The sequence below is a fragment of the Sander lucioperca genome, chromosome 6 (genome assembly GCF_008315115.2).
Source record: "Sander lucioperca isolate FBNREF2018 chromosome 6, SLUC_FBN_1.2, whole genome shotgun sequence".
Lineage (NCBI taxonomy): Eukaryota > Metazoa > Chordata > Actinopteri > Perciformes > Percidae > Sander > Sander lucioperca.
In genome coordinates this window covers 12,472,653-12,491,153 of record NC_050178.1, presented here as the reverse complement: position 1 = coordinate 12,491,153, position 18,501 = coordinate 12,472,653, and the positions used below count along the sequence as shown (strand labels likewise).

General features: G+C 40.4%; 1 protein-coding gene across 1 annotated transcript in view; it reads right to left on the bottom strand.

Moving 5' to 3' along the window:
• Positions 1-18,501, bottom strand: part of lrig2 (leucine-rich repeats and immunoglobulin-like domains 2) — a 33,406-nt gene that overhangs the window by 13,252 nt on the left and 1,653 nt on the right. Inside the window, exons 2-11 of the mRNA XM_031301967.2 lie at positions 17,760-17,834; positions 17,065-17,199; positions 14,936-15,079; positions 14,570-14,713; positions 14,107-14,250; positions 13,206-13,349; positions 11,573-11,653; positions 11,101-11,172; positions 10,794-10,862; positions 8,868-9,031 (exon numbers count right to left, since the gene is read on the bottom strand). Of these exons, the coding sequence (XP_031157827.1) occupies positions 8,868-9,031; positions 10,794-10,862; positions 11,101-11,172; positions 11,573-11,653; positions 13,206-13,349; positions 14,107-14,250; positions 14,570-14,713; positions 14,936-15,079; positions 17,065-17,199; positions 17,760-17,834 (1,172 nt within the window). The remainder of the gene's footprint in view (positions 1-8,867; positions 9,032-10,793; positions 10,863-11,100; positions 11,173-11,572; positions 11,654-13,205; positions 13,350-14,106; positions 14,251-14,569; positions 14,714-14,935; positions 15,080-17,064; positions 17,200-17,759; positions 17,835-18,501) is intronic.

The following is an 18,501-nucleotide window of genomic DNA, read 5'->3' as shown; positions in this document are numbered from 1 at the left end:
TCACATTTCTGAGCGAAACGCAGAGCAAACCACTTTTTTAAAATCGCTGACATGCCCACATTTTTAAGTTTACCAACATAAATTTTACATGAATACGTTCACAAAGGTCTTGTGGTGGTCACGATTACATAATTTCATCGATACCCCTTATCGTTTTAGCAGTCTGAGGCTTTATTTGAGAGCTTGCTCAGTGTCTTTGAATAGCTCCAGTGTGGCACAACTGACAGTTTCAGCAGGTGACACGGTCGTTAACCTGATTAAAGATCAAAGAGATCTCATCACAGACTTCAAAGGGTGTTTATCAACATGGTCACAGGTCATTGGTAGCCATGACAACCCTTTCACAGACAGTCAACTTGAATACTACAGGCAGTAATATGAACATTAGTCTATATCTATTGCGTTCCACTTCTGTCTGACTGTCTCTGTCTCTCTTTTTTTAATTTTATTCCCTCTTCCATACGTTTTTTGGCTCTCTGTAACTTCTGCATACGTTCAGCTATTAAAACCATTCAACTTTTAAAATGTTCAGCTCTTTCAGCTAATGACGGGACTTCTTCAACTTTTTTTCTATTATTTATACTTTTTAAAATATTAAGCTTTTTAACACTTTTTTAAAACATTGAAGTCAATGAGATCATGCTTCAAATCCTTCAAATTTTCTTCCGCTCCCAAAATTTTCAGCCCCTCCATACTTTCACCTACAGTTCTAAATAAAGAACCTACGGTTCTCTCACACTGTCTCTCACTCATTAGCATTAGCAGGTGTGGTGATCAATGATCAAAGACAGGCTTTATAAGTGCTAAAGGAACATTAAGCATCTATACAGATGATAGTGTAGTGGATATTGTGTATGCCTTTGGTGTGGGAGATCAAGGTTTGAATCCTGCTGTGATACATCAGTCAATATGTCCCTGATTGAGATGTTATTTCACTTTTTTTCAACTATTCTCACTACTTCAACTTATTCTTACGGATTTAAGCTATTCAACCAGTTTAGCTTTAGCAATTCAGCTATTCATGTTTTATTTTGGCTCTCTTTTTCCTCTCCTTCTCTCTTCTCTTCTCTCCTTCTCTCTGTCCTCTCTTTCCTTTTGTTCAGCCCCATTCTTTTTACCTAATATATTTCACATCTCATATCAGCTAGATTGATGCTTTTTCGTTCTATGCAGTGTCTGATAATAATACAAAGTATTTCTTCTTTCAGCCGTTTTAGGTAATTCATTTCAACTTTCATCTTTGACAGTATTACAGTTCAGCTTCAAGCTTTTCTAACAGTGTATTTTAGCTCTTCACTTGGGTAATGCAGTTTAGCTTCCAACTCTAACAATTTTCCTGATTTTTTAGCAGTGTAGTGCATTTGAGCTTTAAGATTTTTCGTACTATTTGTTTCATATTTCTGCATTTGTGAGTGATTATCAGTTAGAAAATATACTCAGACCTCACAATGTTCTACGTCTTTTGTCATTCAACTTTTGAAGCCAACAGTTCAGTTTAGCATAAGCTTTTAACTTTTTAATGAAATTCATACGTATTAAAACGATTTCCACTTTTTCAACTCTTCTCACTACTTCAACTTCTTCTTACTGATTTAAGCTATTCAACCAGTTTAGCTTTAGCAATTCAGCTATTCAGCATTCCCACGCATTTTCCGCAGGAAATGCATTTTCTATAGAATAGAATGTCTTATTTTATCAGTAATTATGATCAAACAAAAGAAACTGTAAAACATCATTAGATAATGTATTTATATACTGTATGTACATATTTACATATCTAACCCTATAACAAATACAACAGAATAGAAATAGAAATAGCTAAAAACTGAAAACATGCCACTTAGTGACATATCATGTTTGAGAATTGTCCTTCACATGAGGAGCGAGATCCCGCGGATCCACGCGACTACGCAGGTGAAGTGTGGCTCCCCGTGTGAAAAGCCCTTTATTCCCACAATGGGGACATTCTCACTGTTGCAGCATCGAGGGAAAGAGATAGCTTCATATTTCACTTCCTTTACGACAACTTTTAACATGTACAAGATAAACATGAGCAGGGGCTAAACGGCTTTTCAAATCCAACATGAAAAGTATTGGACAGTTTGAATAACTGTAAAAAAAAAAAATTTTATTGTGGTAAATGCACATCTTAAATATTAGGTAAGCACACATGGTTATTGGAGTTACAGAAAACGGCGTCCCAACTGGCGCATACTTGGGTGTACTGCTCTTGTGTAAAGACATCCATCTTTTTCCTTTCCATATTTCGTAAAGTGTTCTTTCTTTGCCATATTTTAGGAATCATCAGAAATCATAACATTCATACTGTATATTCAAACATAAACAAACTGGTATACGATAGCAACAATAGAATCAAAGATAGAATGGAATAGAATCAATAACCATTTGGATTGAAAACATAAGAATACATGTTGTTGTTGTTGTCATAACGACACACTATGAATACTGGGACCCAACTTTAGTTCTGACACAAATTCACTCAGACAGCAGTTTGTATCAGAGAGTCATTTGACTGTGACAATCCAAAGGTGCACATCGCAACGAGAGAAAAGACACTGGTCAGCAGAATACGAAGTTGGAAAACATGGAATTCCACTCCAGAGAGATTGAACCGCAAATTAATTTCTATCTCAGTTCACTTGAAGAACAAGTACGGTGTGAACTGAAGGACAGCGAGGCAAGGCTCACCCAATGTGAATCTGAGGGAAGAGTTCACCTGATCATCCGAGAGGACTTGCTGGCCAATGTCCTCGATCAGCTCCAACAACAGAGAGAGGGCAGCACTTTGAGCCATGACAAAAAGCTGATGCAGAGGGAGATGTGTGACTTAAAAGTTCAGCTTGCTGAATGTGTCCCCTCCCCACCCAGGGAAACAGAGTATCTGAAATCCCAGCTGGGAAAAATCAGCAACAGACTGCGAAAAACCCAAAAAGAGCTCGACCTGCAGTACTTCATTACTGAAGACCTGAAGGTCGAATTGGAGCAGATGAAGAGAGAGAAGGAGGCCTTTAAATATAATGTGGAGACTCAGAAGATGGAGCTTGGTAAAGAGAGACAGATGCTCGTGGTAGGTAAGACCACCAACGTGATGTTGGAGAGCTGTCTAGAGATTGAGAGGGTTCAAGCTCAAGAGCTGAAGGATAAATTGAGCAAGATGGAGGAAGCTCTCCGAAAACAGGCAGAGGAGGCAAAGGAGATACTGGAAAGATCCCAGGCTTCCCATAGAGCCCAGCTGGATGAGGCTCTGGCTAAACGTGTCCCCTCCCCACCCAGGGAAGCAGAGTATCTGAAATCCCAGCTGGGAAAAATCAGCAACAGACTGCGAAAAACCCAAAAAGATCTCGAGCTGCAGTACTTCATTACTGAAGACCTGAAGGTCGAATTGGAGCAGATGAAGGGAGAGAAGGAGGCCTTTAAAAATAATGTGGAGACTCAGAAGATGGAGCTTGGTAAAGAGAGACAGATGCTCGTGGTAGGTAAGACCACCAACGTGATGTTGGAGAGCTGTCTAGAGATTGAGAGGGCTCAAGCTCAAGAGCTGAAGGATAAATTGAGCAAGATGGAGGAAGCTCTCCGAAAACAGGCAGAGGAGGCAAAGGAGATACTGGAAAGATCCCAGGCTTCCCATAGAGCCCAGCTGGATGAGGCTCTGGCTAAACGTGTCCCCTCCCCACCCAGGGAAGCAGAGTATCTGAAATCCCAGCTGGGAAAAATCAGCAACAGACTGCGAAAAACCCAAAAAGATCTCGAGCTGCAGTACTTCATTACTGAAGACCTGAAGGTCGAATTGGAGCAGATGAAGGGAGAGAAGGAGGCCCTTAAAAACAATGTGGAGACTCAGAAGATGGAGCTTGGTAAAGAGAGACAGATGCTCATGGTAGGTAAGACCACCAACGTGATGTTGGAGAGCTATCTAGAGATTGAGAGGGCTCAAGCTCAAGAGCTGAAGGATAAATTGAGCAAGATGGAGGAAGCTCTCCAAAAACAGGACGAAGAGGCAAAGGAGATACTGGAAAGATCCCAGGCTTCCCATAGAGCCCAGCTGGAGATGCAGGACAAAAGCAACAAGAACCTCATGGCTGCTCTGAAGAAGGCTGAGCAGCAGCTGGAGAGTAATCTCAACCAGTGGAAGGAGGACAAGGCATCCCTCCTACAGGCCACAGAAAGCCTGAAGCTGACTCAGCAGGAAAAAGAGCAGGACTGGGAGAGGACCGAGAGCACCATGAGGTCTCAGCTGGTAGATCTTCAGAGCCAGATGATGACAAAGCCAAAGAAGAAGAAGTGGTACAAAAGGCTTCTGCCTGGCTGAGGAATTGTATAGTATTTGTACTTGTATAGTGTCTGTCTGTCTGTCTGTGTGGGTCTGCCTGTCTGTCTGTGTGTGTGGGTCTGTCTGTCTGTCTGTCTGTCTGTGGGTCTGTCTGTCTGTCTGTGGGTCTGTCTGTCTGTCTGTGGGTCTGTCTGTGTATTTGTGGGTCTGTCTGTCTGTCTGTCTGTCTGCGTGTGGGTCTGTCTGTGTGTGGGTCTGTCTGTCTGTGTGTGGGTCTGTCTGTGTGTTTGTGGGTCTGTCTGTCTGTCTGTCTGCGTGTGGGTCTGTCTGTGTGTGGGTCTGTGTGTGGGTGGGTCTGTCTGTCTGTGTGTGTGTGTGTGTGGGTCTGTCTGTCTGTGTGTGGGTCTGTCTGTCTGTGTGTGTGTGGGTCTGTCTGTCTGTCTGTCTGTGTGTGTTTGTGTGTGTGTGTGTGTGTGTCTGTCTCTCTCTGTGTGTGTGTGTGTGTGTGTGTGTGTGTGTGTGTGTGTGTGTGTGTGTGTGTGTGTGTGTGTGTGTGTGTGTGTGTGTGTGTGTGTGTGTGTGTGTGTGTGTGCGTTTGCATGCAGGGCGTGTGATGCGTCAGTGCAGTAGTGTTGCAGTAGCAGTGCTTGTAGTTAGTGCATGCTGCTTCTGCTTGCCACTCTCTGCTTTCAGCTACTGCCACCGGATAGCCCTTTGTTTTCAGGGGCGAAAAGAGGAGCCGAGTGTGTAAGGCTCCTCAGCTGGTACATAGCCTCTCCACTGCCAAGATCTCGTACACGCCTCCCCGTGGCACACATGGTAACTGGTCCCTTGTGGTTCCAGGCTAAGTTGTACAGGATCTCGGAGCAGCAGTGGGCCCCAGAGACGTGGCATGCAGGCCCATCGGTGAGTGGAAACGCCCTGATGCCCGTCAACCACTGTCCCAGTTATGGGTAAATAGCCCCAGCTATGGGTAAATAGTGAAGACCCCAACAGCAGCGCAGGCGGAAGATGTTGGTGTGAGAACCACCACAACGGCTGGGAAGGCGGAAGAAGGCAACCCCACAGCCACGTGGGTTACCTCGGGAGGGTACAGTGGCTAGGGGAGCAAACCCCAAAGACAAACCTGCACCTGGGGACAGGCACAGGTGGAGTCCATGTGGTAGGAGTGAAGATGGTGGGAGTGAGGTCTGCGCACCCACACCCTCACCTTAATCCTCACCTATGCGCAAGCTTCTTGCCGCCACCCCCGAAAAACGTCCTGTGGCGATGTGAGAAAACTGAAACTATTCCTCACAACTATATAATAACTACTGCATACACACAAACACTAGCTACACAAATAATCTTTTAAAATAAATGTATAAAAATGATGTTTGTTGGTGTGACGGCCCTGGGCCTGTCGTACATGTGTACTGTGGTTTGTCTTGTTAACTTGCAGGTGTAGCGGAGGAGATAATGAGATGACTGTGATCACCTGGCCGGTCCTCCCAGACTATTTAACCCCACCTGCCCCGAGACCAGGCGGCCGCATTCTCCCGACTGCACACCAACATGTTTTCTCTCTGTTTGAGTTTTCCCTTTGTTAACTACTGACAACATGCACCTCACATTCTCCATTACATCCATACACCTTCATTCATCACTGATACTGACAATCACACCTCATCGTTCTCTTGTTTGCATCATTATTTAATAAATGTCACTTTATTATTGTTACGTTGCTGTGCATCTCCCTGTTTTGTTGTGGCCTGTGAGCCGGTCGTAACAAGTTGGGGGCTCGTTTGCCGTGAGTATAAAACCAGGACCTTGTTTGTGGTTTTCTTTAATTAATCCTAGTTAGTTGCTGTTGAGGAAATTTGGTTAAGTTGAGCTAGTCTATTGTTGTTTAAATGTTAAGTTGCACTACAGTCATGTGTAATATAGTTTGATGTATAAATCAGGGGACAAACGCTCATTTGCATCCTGAACCCCCAAAATATAACTTAGCTCAAATTATTTTATATGTTAAATATAATATACTAAATATAGGTTTTTGTCTGGAGGTACATGTTGGTCATCCAAAGAAAATAATGAAATTAACAACACAAGAGCATTTCTTTCAGGGAGATTTTGCAGGTTTACTACGAGTCTCATGTAGCTTTAGACTTTAAGACTAAACAGGTTTATTTAGTGTCACAGAGCCTTTCAAACACAGCTGCAATTCAAAGTTTTATGAAGAAGAAATGCTTTAGAATATACACTGGTTATTGTCAAATCAGCTACAAACTTGAATTATTTGATATTATCAGTTTACTTTTTTGTTTTAGGAATAATCAATAAATCCTATGATTTTAATATATGTAGTTTTGGTTTAAAGGTGCTGTAGGTAGGACTGGGAAGATCCAGGACTTAGCCAACAAATTTGAACATCAACAACTTCTCAGTCCCTCCCCCTTTTCTGCTAAAGCCCAAAACGGTCTCCTGTGTGGCACAGAAAACATCTTATCTGTTGTAATGTTTTATTTCTTGTGTTTAAAGATGGCTCAATTCCATCAAGTGTCCCAGTAAGCTATTTCATTGAGTCAGCATGCACAATACCAGGGCCTCTCCTAAGTGGAATGCAGCCATCATTAATGGTTTTGAATACACCTGTGCTTTTCCTACTATGACATGTCAACATGTTTGCCATGAAAAAAATCTACAGTGTGAGTTGGAAACTGGATCTCGCAGAAAGTGACCATGACCCCTAGTGTGACCCCGAGTCTGTCTGTCTCTCTCTGTCTCTCTCTGTCTGTCTCTGTCTCTCTCTGTCTCTGTTTCTCCCTGTCTCTGTCTGTCTGTTTCTGTTTCTCCCTGTCTCTGTCTCTCTCTGTCTGTTGTCTGTCTGTTTGTTTCTCTCTGTCTGTCTGTCTCTCTCTGTCTGTCTCTGCCTGTCTCTCTCGCTCTCTCTCTCTGTCTTTCTCTGTCTGTCTCTGGCTCTCTCTGTCTGTCTATGTCTCTCTGTCTCTGTCTCTCTGTCTGTCTGCTGTCTGTCTGCTGTCTGTCTGCTGTCTGTCTGCTGTCTGTCTCTCTCTGTCTGTCTCTGTCTCTCTATGTCTGTCTCTGTCTGTCTCTGTCTCTCTGTCTGTCTATGTCTCTCTGTCTGTCTATGTCTCTCTCTCTGTCTCTCCCTGTCTCTGTCTGTCTGTTTCTGTTTCTCCCTGTATCTGTCTCTCTGTCTGTCTGTTTGTTTCTCTCTGTCTCTCTCTGTCTGTCTCTCTCTCTCTGTCTTTCTCTGTCTCTCTCTGTCTGTCTCTGTATCTGTCTCTGTTTCTCCCTGTCTCTGTCTCTCTCTGTCTCTCTGTCTCTCTGTCTGTTTCTGTTTCTCCCTGTCTCTGTCTCTCTCTGTCTGTCCATGTCTCTCTGTTTGTTTCTCTCTGTCTCGGTCTGTCTTTCTCTGTCTGTTTGTTTCTTGTTTTTCTTCCCTCTTCCGTACGTTTTTTGGCTCTCCGTAGCATACGTTGAGCTATTAAAACCATTCAACTTTTAAAATGTTCAGCTCTTTCAGCTAATGACGGAACTTCCTCAACTTTTTTTCTACTATTTATACTTTTTAAAATATTAAGCTTTTTAACACTTTCCTTTAACATTGAAGTCAATGAGATCATGCTTCAAATCCTTCAAATTTTCTTCAGCTCCCAACATTTTCAGCCCCTCCATACTTTCACCACACATTTCTACATAAAGAACCTACGGTTCTCTCACACTGTCTCGCACTCATTAGCAGGTGTGGTGATTAATGATCAAAGACAGGCTTTATAAGTGCTAAAGGAACATTCATGGTCTATAGATGATAGTGTAGTGGATAGGGCACATGCCTTTGGTGTGGGAGATCCTGGTTTGAATCCCACTGGTGAACATCAGTCAATGTGTCCCTGATCAAGATGTCATTTCACTTTTTCAACTATTCTCACTACTTTCTTCTTTCTTACTTAAGATCAATAAATGCCAAACTGGTGTTTAAAGATGCTCTATTTTGCATTGACTGCAACGCATAGATGGGGACAATTAAAAAAAAAAAATTTAATTCACTCCTTGAGATAGAATTCAGAAATTTCGCATACCAAATCTACAATGATCTTCGAATGTTGTGAATTTTTTCCAGTATTTGTTTACACTACTGTATGAAGTAAAATGTTTTAATGCACTGTGGGCTAAATTTTTGATGAATCAAAAATTGTAATGGTAAATTTGTGGAGGACAGTCTGAAGATGAAGTTGCCCAAATTTGGTGTTAATTGAAACAAACATGTGGGAGGAGATAGACGTTTTACAGTTTTTGCAAAAAGTAGAGTAATGGACTTCCAAATTGCTACAAGGTAACAGCAGAGCATAGTTTTTGCATAGTTTAGAATTTTAAATGGCTGTTGTAGCACCACCATCAGCACACAAATCGCACTGATTAAGTTTAGCATTGGACTGGACTTATGTGCAAAGTTTGGTGAGTTTTCGTGCATGGGACCATGGATTGAAGAAGATGATGAAGATGAAGAGTACCTATATTGGATCAGACTGGGAACAGTATTTAAAACAAAAAAAAATAAAATGGTACTGACCACAAACAAACTTTTCCGGGCTGATGGACAGGACATTGTGACCAAGTAGGCTGGCAGGATGAGCACAGATAGCAGAGACAGACTGCTGGAACTGGCTGTCAGTCAGCCAAGGCCCCAACCACTGCATGTGGCAGTCACACAGCAGGCTGCTCGTGTTCAGGACACTGAGGACAGAAAGGTAATGAAGGAAGACATGAGAAGAGTCATTTTAAAATAAGATGATGGAATCCGCAAACTGCTGTAGGGATAAAAGGATCAGATGAACCCACTGAACAAATAAATATGAACTTGGGATTTCCAGAATGTGTTTGTGAACATTTCAATAAGCGATTGATGATTTACCTTTTTAGAAAAGCAAACTTGCTTTTACTTGCTTAAAAAGGTCCCATGGCATGAACATGTCACTTTATGAGGTTTTTTAACATTAATATGAGTTCCCCCAGCCTGCCTATGGTCCCCCAGTGGCTAGAAATGGCGATAGGTGTAAACCGAGTTCTGGGTATCCTGCTCTGCCTTTGAGAAAATGAAAGCTCAGATGGGCCGATCTGAAATCTCCTCCTTATGATGTCATAAGGAGGAAGGTTACCTCCCCTTTCTCTGCTTTGCCCGCCCAGAGAATTTGGCCCACCCACGAGAAAGAGAGAGACATCATGGCTTTCAAACGAGCAAACTGGCAGTTGGTCAAGGCCATACCCCCACTCTCCACCTTGCCCCCCCTCTCTCCTCCTCAATAGCTACAGACACAGAAATGGCACATACTAAGGAAAGCTCATTGTGGGACTGGCTCTAGTGGCTGTAATTCTGCACCAAGGCTGAATTTCGGGAAAGGGACTTCAGATACAGTATTAGGGGACCACTAAGGCCTATATAAAAGCATCCAAAGAGCACCATGTCATAGGACCTTTAAAGTGTGCGTAAAGTTTTAATTTACCTAAATAATATAAACAGGGCTATATGACAACATATCAAGTGCTGCTTAAGTAACAACAACAAGCACCTATACACAACTATAAAAAAATACATTGTGAATGATCGAAATTCATTATATAGAAAGGGGATAAGGATATTTTAAGCATGGCCACTATCCAAAGTCATATATCAGGGTTTTCATTTTCAAATCAAAAAAAGAAAAAACAACCAACCATTGGAGCTGAATTCCAGGTGTAAAAGCAACCTTTAAATGATCTTAATAAAGACGGGAACATTAATTAATTGCTAACAACGCCTCCACAACCATGTTTTAATACACTTAAACCTAAAATAAATCTTAATTACAGGGGCGTAACCATTATGTTCCTGTAGCTAAGTTATCAGGCAAAGCCACTTTAGCCACTCGCCTAGCAAATAGTGCTATATTCTATTAAAGCAACAGACTAATTAATAGGACTAGAGTCATGATATATTTACTGAGTTTGACAGCTGCTGGGGCATTTCATTAGCCAATGCTTGAGACACTCCTAAGATGGGCTGATCAAAACCTCAAAAACAGCCAGGAGACTTTACATTTCCACTGTCTTTCCTCACAGGCAGGGGAGACAGCTGACCTAAAGAAAAGGATGAGGATGCTGCAACTCAAATGCTGAATCACATATCTCTGCTTGTCCAACTGCGGCAATACATTTACGTTTTTGGTAAGACAACAAGCTGATGTTTCCGCAATTACACATCATTTTAAACATTGAATGGGACGAAAGGCTCAAAACTAAAGTTTCAGTGCTCCTATCCATTCATTACTAAAGCTAGAGTAGGTTACAACCGGGCTCAACTTATTAAAAATGCTAATTATATCCTTTAATTGCAGTATTACTTAATCATTATACACCTTTTTTATGAAAGTAATATTGTTAAATCAGTCAAGAAACAACAATAACCCATGGAAGAGCTGGTTTCCAAATGTGCTTTAAGATTCATTTAGTGTCTACTCACAACACTTTGAGCTTCATGTGGGACAACGCCTCGGGGTGTATCGACATGATGCCATTCTTGCTGAGGTCCCTGCAGAGTGGACAGAAATATGGATTAAACATGCCTACGATGTGATTTGATCAAAATGGCATCACATCTCACAAGCATAAGACAACAGCAGCAGCACAGTGATTTAAAAAAAAAAAAAAAAAAAAAAAAAAAAAAAAAGCCTTCTATTTTTAATCATTCAACAATAACAAGAGATCCTTCTGAGACACGATGAGTATAACTGTGGAGTGTAACAGGGGGGTGCGATGGTTTTACTCACAAGTGCTCCAGCTCCTCCAGGCCCTCAAACGCTTTGTTAGTGATTGATTTGATTTTGTTCTGCTGTAGGATCCTTTAAAAAAAAAGAATTTAAAGAAATTAACATGATGTTCAGTAAAAACGGTTACCACAAAACCTGCTCCTGGCTAACATTTCATTGCACACTGGAACCACTGAGTCAGCAGTTTTTCTTCAGGCAAAATTGAGACATTTGTCCAACCTTTCAATGCAAGTTAAGAATAAACTAGGAACAGGAACAATTTCACAGCACAATAAAACCTGTAAAGTACAAACAGACCTATCTGATTAAAGCTTCACATTATCAAGAAACATTTCTCCCCAGAAACAGAGTGAATTTAGAAGAATTTAGAATAAAAATAAAAAATAAAGTCTAAATCAAAGATATTTTACTTGTATTATAAATCTGTCAATATTCCCATCTATCGATATGTGTACAATCTGAGAGCCCTCACAGTGTGTTCAGCTTCTTCATTCCATTAAACAAACCAATGGAGTCTTCAATGGCCCAGGAGATTTCATTATTGCGGATATCCCTGAAAAACAAAGAGTCACATTTTAGATATTAAGCACACACTACAGACTGCAGATGTGATGACTCCTCCTGCAAAGTTTTTGTTTTGTTTTTTAAGAAGACCACAGAGAGGGCACATTATCTGCACTGTGGCTGTGGAGGGGAAATTAATTGGCTCTGTTTAGCAGTGGGACAGTTCATGGGTCCACTGGAAACACAGAGAGGCCTTGTGTTTATAGGATGGTCATGGGCTCTTTTGTTTCTCTTTCATCATGCCTGGTTACACTCTTCAATTCCCCTCTCCCATGAATGCTCCCAGGATGGTCAAGCTCCCATAAATGACCCCTTTCTCATCGCAGCTCAGTGGCTTAAGTGGAAGTCTGAGCGGCAAATAATGAGTTCACAACTTCCTCCCTTACCAACACTTTTTACTCTGCAGGTAAATGTGCAATGACAAAAGCATATTTGCTTAATTAGGCCGATACTCAGAGCCTTAGCTACACAGTATTTTCATAACTTTTGTGGTGGTGTTAATATGGTTTAGATTGGTCGTCTAATAATTTGCAAGCGCACACATTTCGTGAATGGAAAGGGGTAAAAGCAGCAACGTATATGGGGTGCATAAATGTAGGAGGGCATTATTGTTACAGATAACTCCCATTAACTTAATAAACAGAGCAGTGCAAAATATTTAAATTGTATTCAACACCCAAGAGAGAACATCCCTGACAAAGCCAGAGCTGTTTGTCATTTGTTGTTATGCTTAGTAGACACTGAAATGTTGAGCATAATATATGTTGGTATTATTTAATCCCTGGTTGATAAAAAAAATATAAAACAAACTCAAATCCCAGACCAGAAGGAGTCTTGCTCTACACACACCGACAAACAAATCTAATAACCTTCATTTCTCAGCCTCTGGTTCAGCTACAGTGGGAGCCCAGTTTACTCCCCCCCCCCCATATTACAACAACCTTCGATACAGTAAATGGTTCACACGGAAGACATGGACTCAGCATTAATAGTATATTGCCTCTCAAATATTCAATTTAGAAATCTGAGATTGTAGGTGTTTGCACATGGTAATAAGGCTTCAAGTGGTTTCAAATCTAAAAGTAAGAGACCTATGCTTGCTTCTCCTGTGAGTGAGCAGAACTCGACTGTAGATTTTTCCAGTTTCAACTCATTTGAAATCAACATGATGCCTAGAGCGAATGCCACGACACAAAACCAAGAGAACAGGATTCTGGTGGTTTGGTGTAAGACTAAACGGACGACTAATGACGAGCAGGATCAGAAGGCAACAAAGACTATATTAGAGGATGCAGACTTAAAATACTGGCAATTTCTACTGTTATTTCTCTAAACTACTTAGGATTACTTGGGAAACGGACTAGAACTACACACGACGAGTGAAACAAACAGACCTACTGTAGTCAGCAGCCTTCATGAGAATGCACAGAGCCAAGAACATGTCAACAGGGTTATATTTTGCATACTGTGCTCAATTACACTTGTTAGATCAAATAGGTAACACATATTTCAGACTGATTTCTTTGAGGCATAGCACTTACAGGGTGCGCAGACTTGCCAGGCCACTGAACACTCCCTCTCCCAAATGGATGATGGAGTTTTCTCCGAGGTTCAGGTTCTCCAGGAGACCTAATCCTACGAAGGCCGTCTCCTCAAGTCTGGTCAGATGATTGAAGGACAAGTCTCTGCACATAACAACCAGATTTTGACAAACATTAGTTCAACCAAGTTCTTTATGGAACACTAGTCTTGTATGTTAATGTTACTCCACATTCAAGAATGATTATCATGTTATGCTAATTTGATGTTTTTTCCTTGTTTTTTTCCTTATTAGTTTATCCTCAGGAACTGTTCATTGTACAGGTGCATATGGACTGCTACAATGTAATTTAACCAATGTAATGATCCACTTTTGAATGGACTGTGTCCTAAAATATTGGGCTAATGACAATGCATTGATCATGAGCCTATAACATAACTGGTCTGATTATCCATTGTTTTTAAATGTACTGAGTGGCATTTTTTCTGCCTTTTCCTGTTCACAGTCCGTGATGGGAGTACCACTTTGTGAATGAATGACGTCAATCAAGTGCCGGACCTGATTGGTCCTGGTTAGTCAACCAAACTATTGGTTGAGGTGAATGTGTGAATTTACCTGATGAAGGTCTAGGACCAAAACGTTGTATTTTTCTAAATAAATGATTGCTTGCATAATGGTCAGTGTGCGGGACTCTTCTCTAAGAATGATTATCTAAAATGAGGCATTTTCATAAATTGGGAGGAAAGACAGCACTGAATCAGCTTCCGCCACCCAGCAGTACTGTAGCAAGATACCATAACTCCTCTGAGCACAGAGAATGAATTTCAAAGCCCGGAGCTGAGGAAAGAAAGTGGGGACTCTTAGCTGCATAGGGATTTTAGCTGTAAAGCAAACACACTCACAGTTCTTCCAGCTTTTGGCAAAACTCCCAGGCGTCTGGTCGGATGATGCCGACAGCATTCTGGCTGACCCGCAGGACACGCAGCATGCGCAGTCCATACAGCCAGCCTTTGTTGACCTCTGTTAGGTTATTGTGCTCCAGCTCTCTGAGACACAGATGGAATGAACAAAATGGCATTAACAAAAATAACTAATTACAGAAAAAGTTTTGTTTTATTGAAAAATCTGCCAGAAAAAAAAAATCATGACTAATAGCATGACGAATGTCATGACAGATACTGAAAATGCAGAATAAGTTGTGAGGTTTTCTCCTACTTTTGTGTTTTCCTTAACCCACCTACATTTGTGCATTTACAGACATCTTTATAGCTACTTTAAAATACATTACACTGTACTGTTCCACAATTGCTGATAAACACACTGTTTAATGTCACTTTGAAGAAGAGTCTACAACGTTGTACTTACAGTTCTTCAATGTTGTTAAGTCCAAAAAAAGCTCCATCCATGAGCTTAGTGATGCTGTTCCTTTGCATCTTCAGTGACCTTAGTGACTCCATCCCTTTAAATGTCAGACTGTCCACTATCTTGATCTTGTTACGCTTCATTTCACTAAAATGAGAGTAAGGAACAGCTTCCTTAAACCAAGTACATTCATACCAAAAGAAACTAAAGCCACTCAAACATTTTCAATTGGGTTTACAGTAAATTCAGCCAGCTACTTAAGAGTTGTTACAACAGAATTAAAATCCACAAATTTGTCTGCCAAGTACCAACTGTTAAAATCTTAAATGATTTTAGTTTTGCACCAAAAACACATCATCCAATACTTACAGGAATTGAAGCTGTGGAAGTTTGAAGACTTTGGATGGCAGCACAGCTAATCTGTTCCTGTTCAGCTTCAGCACCAGCAGGGAACTGGAGATGTTTTCAAAGCAGCCAGGCTCGAGGACGCTGATCTTGTTATTACTCAAATTCCTTTGAGATAAAAGAACAGAAAGATTTGAACCAAAATCAGGAAAGAGAAGACTGTTTGCACTAGTAATACCTACTGTATGTGAATATCCACAAGAGGAGGCGCCGCAGAGCCTGTTGGTCTACAAAAGGATGCTTCCCTATCAACAACAAACTTATCTTTTGTGCTCTGATATGATTACTACTTGGACATGCCTTGCACTGTATAGTACTGCTCTGCTTAAATATGTGCTCTGTAATACTTTGTACAGAGAGATATATATAGATAGATAGATAGATAGATAGATAGATAGATAGATAGATATAACTGCTATGTCACCTTACTGTTGTATTATACAGAGCCCCGTTTCCCTTTTTATACCATTACTCTACCAATTGTAAACTGGTTTACTGTTATGACAAGTGTTTCTGCAATTAATTACATTAGTTAAGATGCTAGATGTTTTCTATTAGTAAAATCAGGGTAGCAGGATTCTTCAAGTTAAATTTAAGACTTTTAAGGCCTTTTGAATATCACTTATGATGATATTTTATGCCAACTTCACAGCCATATAAAGCTAAATCCATGCCATGTAACATTATTTGAATTAATTAAAACATTTCAATACTCCATCCCACTCTGCTTTTGCGTCTAAAGGCTGATTGATAACAGCGGGGATAAAGAGTTGAAGTTGAGTTGAAAGAAGCCTTCGTTTCGTGTTTTTTCCTCATCCTGGTGATCCATTTTTCTGTCCGAGTCCGGCCCGCGTCCGACAGAGCAGTAACCGAACCAGGCCCGAGCCCGACAAGCATCAAGATATTTATGTCCGAAGCCAACCTGAGCCCGACACAGTTAAAAATCTTATTTTTTTCTCATACTAATGACACATACGTTTGTTTCTGTGGAAAGCCCACTTTTATTAAACAACTGTAGGAAGGCACTCAGAAATGTCAACAGATGAGCGCGTCAGCGCACACGGGGCAACAGGCGCACGTTAACACAGGCGCACACCTACATAATAAGCTTTTTTAAATTTAAAATGTTCAGTGCCTTGTCGCGCTGATGTGACCGAGCCCGACCCGAACATCATTTCTAAATATCTGTCCGAACCTGGCCGGGCTCAGTTCGGGTATCCATCCTCTAGCCGACATGGTCCTCATCTTATACACAAATCTCTCTCCGTTGCTGTAGCTGATGAGGAACCTGCAGTCGGGTCTTCCAGCTCCACCATTTCGTTATAGCACTAGATTGACTCGCACATCTATCCTCTTGTTGTGCTAACCTCAGCCCCATTGCCCTCAGCCTCATCCACAAACCTGTCCACATCTTTGGCCGGACCTTCAAACACTTGCCAATTCTAACCGACGAGCTAACGTTAGCTTGTTGCGTTTTGTTTCCTCTCCTGACAACTGATTGATTCGCACCAAGCTTGGCCAGAGCTTTCTCACCTATCCATGGATTTAAAATAAAACACCATGTTATTATTATACATCCATGTGTCGCACACACACAGCAGACACTCCGCGGTCAAGAGCGTAAAGAAAAACACTGATGTAAACAGTACCTGTACTGTCGTATAACATCCAAGTCACACCAAACGGAGTACATTTTAAAGTCACACACACACACACACACACATACCATTTACTTATGACATTACGGTATTTATTTAATCCTACTAAAAAGGACAGGAAATAATTTACGACCAGTGTAAACAAAATGTAATACTTTGTGGACAAAATGTAAGACTTTTAAGGCCTTATTTTTAGAACATTAAATGTAAGACTTCTTTTTACCCTATAAAATACAATATTTGTGTTTTATTCAGTTTTCAGTTTTATTTTCTATTACTTTCAACTTGCAGTGTTTCCCCTATATTCATTCTGCAGCGGTGCACTGCAGTCAACCTAGTTGAAACACTGACTTGTATTGACGGCTATTCTTGTAGACAATGTTCCTACCTTCCTTGATGGAAAATAGGTTAAATGAAGTAGACTATTTTACTTACAGATATTTCAGCTGCATGGAGGGGAAGGATCCAGCTTTGAGCTCAGAGATTGAGTTGGATGTCAGGTCCAGTGTCTCCAAGGAAACGTATGGCTGCAGCTGATGCATCGACAGCTCTGAGATCCGATTGTGGACTCTGAATCGTATAAAAATATGTAATAATAGTTTTCAAGTCATAATGACACTGGTTACTATGACATATTATGTCTGTGGTATACTCAGTGTGTGTATGTAAATGTGTGTGTGTGTGTGTGTGTGTGTGTGTGTGTGTGTGTGTGTGTGTGTGTGTGTGTGTGTGTGTATGTATGTATGTATGTATGTATGTATGTATGTATGTATATATATATATATATATATATATATATATATATATATATATATATATATATATATATATATATATATATGTTTCTAAGCAACAAAAGACAATACCTAATTGTACCTTACCAGTGTTTTGGTTACAGTATATTTGTATACACAAAATAATGCATTAAAAGCTTAAGTGTCAAACCATTCCAAAAGGTTCTAAACTTAACATAAGATAGATGTGTTTATTTTTATTTATTATTGCAAAAAAAATGTTTTTTTCTTTGGGGGAAGCATGTAAAGAAAGAAAGACTTTAAAGGAGGCATGCCTTTACATAATAACATTCAAGGCTTATTTTGAGAGAGGCTAAACCTTAAGGAGATACTTACAATGACAGCGAGGTGATATTTGAGGAAACATCTCCAAGAGAGGGAAGAACAGTCAGCTCATTATGATTCATGGTGCTGAAATTAAATTCAACAAACATTAGTATCATATTAAAAAGTGTGCTGAACAAAATCTGCTGCAGAATAATTAAAATGGGCAAACTAAATCATCAAAATTAAAACCATTTGCATCAGTCAGACCATGGTGATTACAACTCCTTTCCAAAACGTTCTAGAAATTCTGATCAATTTACTGAATTTATCAGGTTCACGGCTTGATACTTCCATTCAGTTGCCAGTTTATTAGAGACACCTAGCTAAAACTAATGCACTCCAATTCAACAGCCCAGCAACAAACGCTACCATTATGAAGATTATAATGTTCCAACAGTTTCGATAAAGAGATGATTATATTGATGTCTTTTAAGAGGCTGTAATCTTGGTGATGATGAACTGTTTTACATATTAATAAGAGTAGACTAAATTTGGGAAAGAATGCAATACCAATCAACTGAACCACAAACTACAACCTCCAAAGGGACCATAAACGTGAGTCAACACCTTTACTGGTTTCAACAAAAAACGGAACATTATAACCTTGATGAAAGCAGGATATTGCAGGTCTGTTATATGAGAGAGCATTGGTTTTAGCTAGGTGTACAAAATAAAATAAACTGGCAACTGTATCTAATTTTGTAAGGTTTATATTTCAGTCCAAGTTCTGTGTCTGGATAAAGGAGTTTGG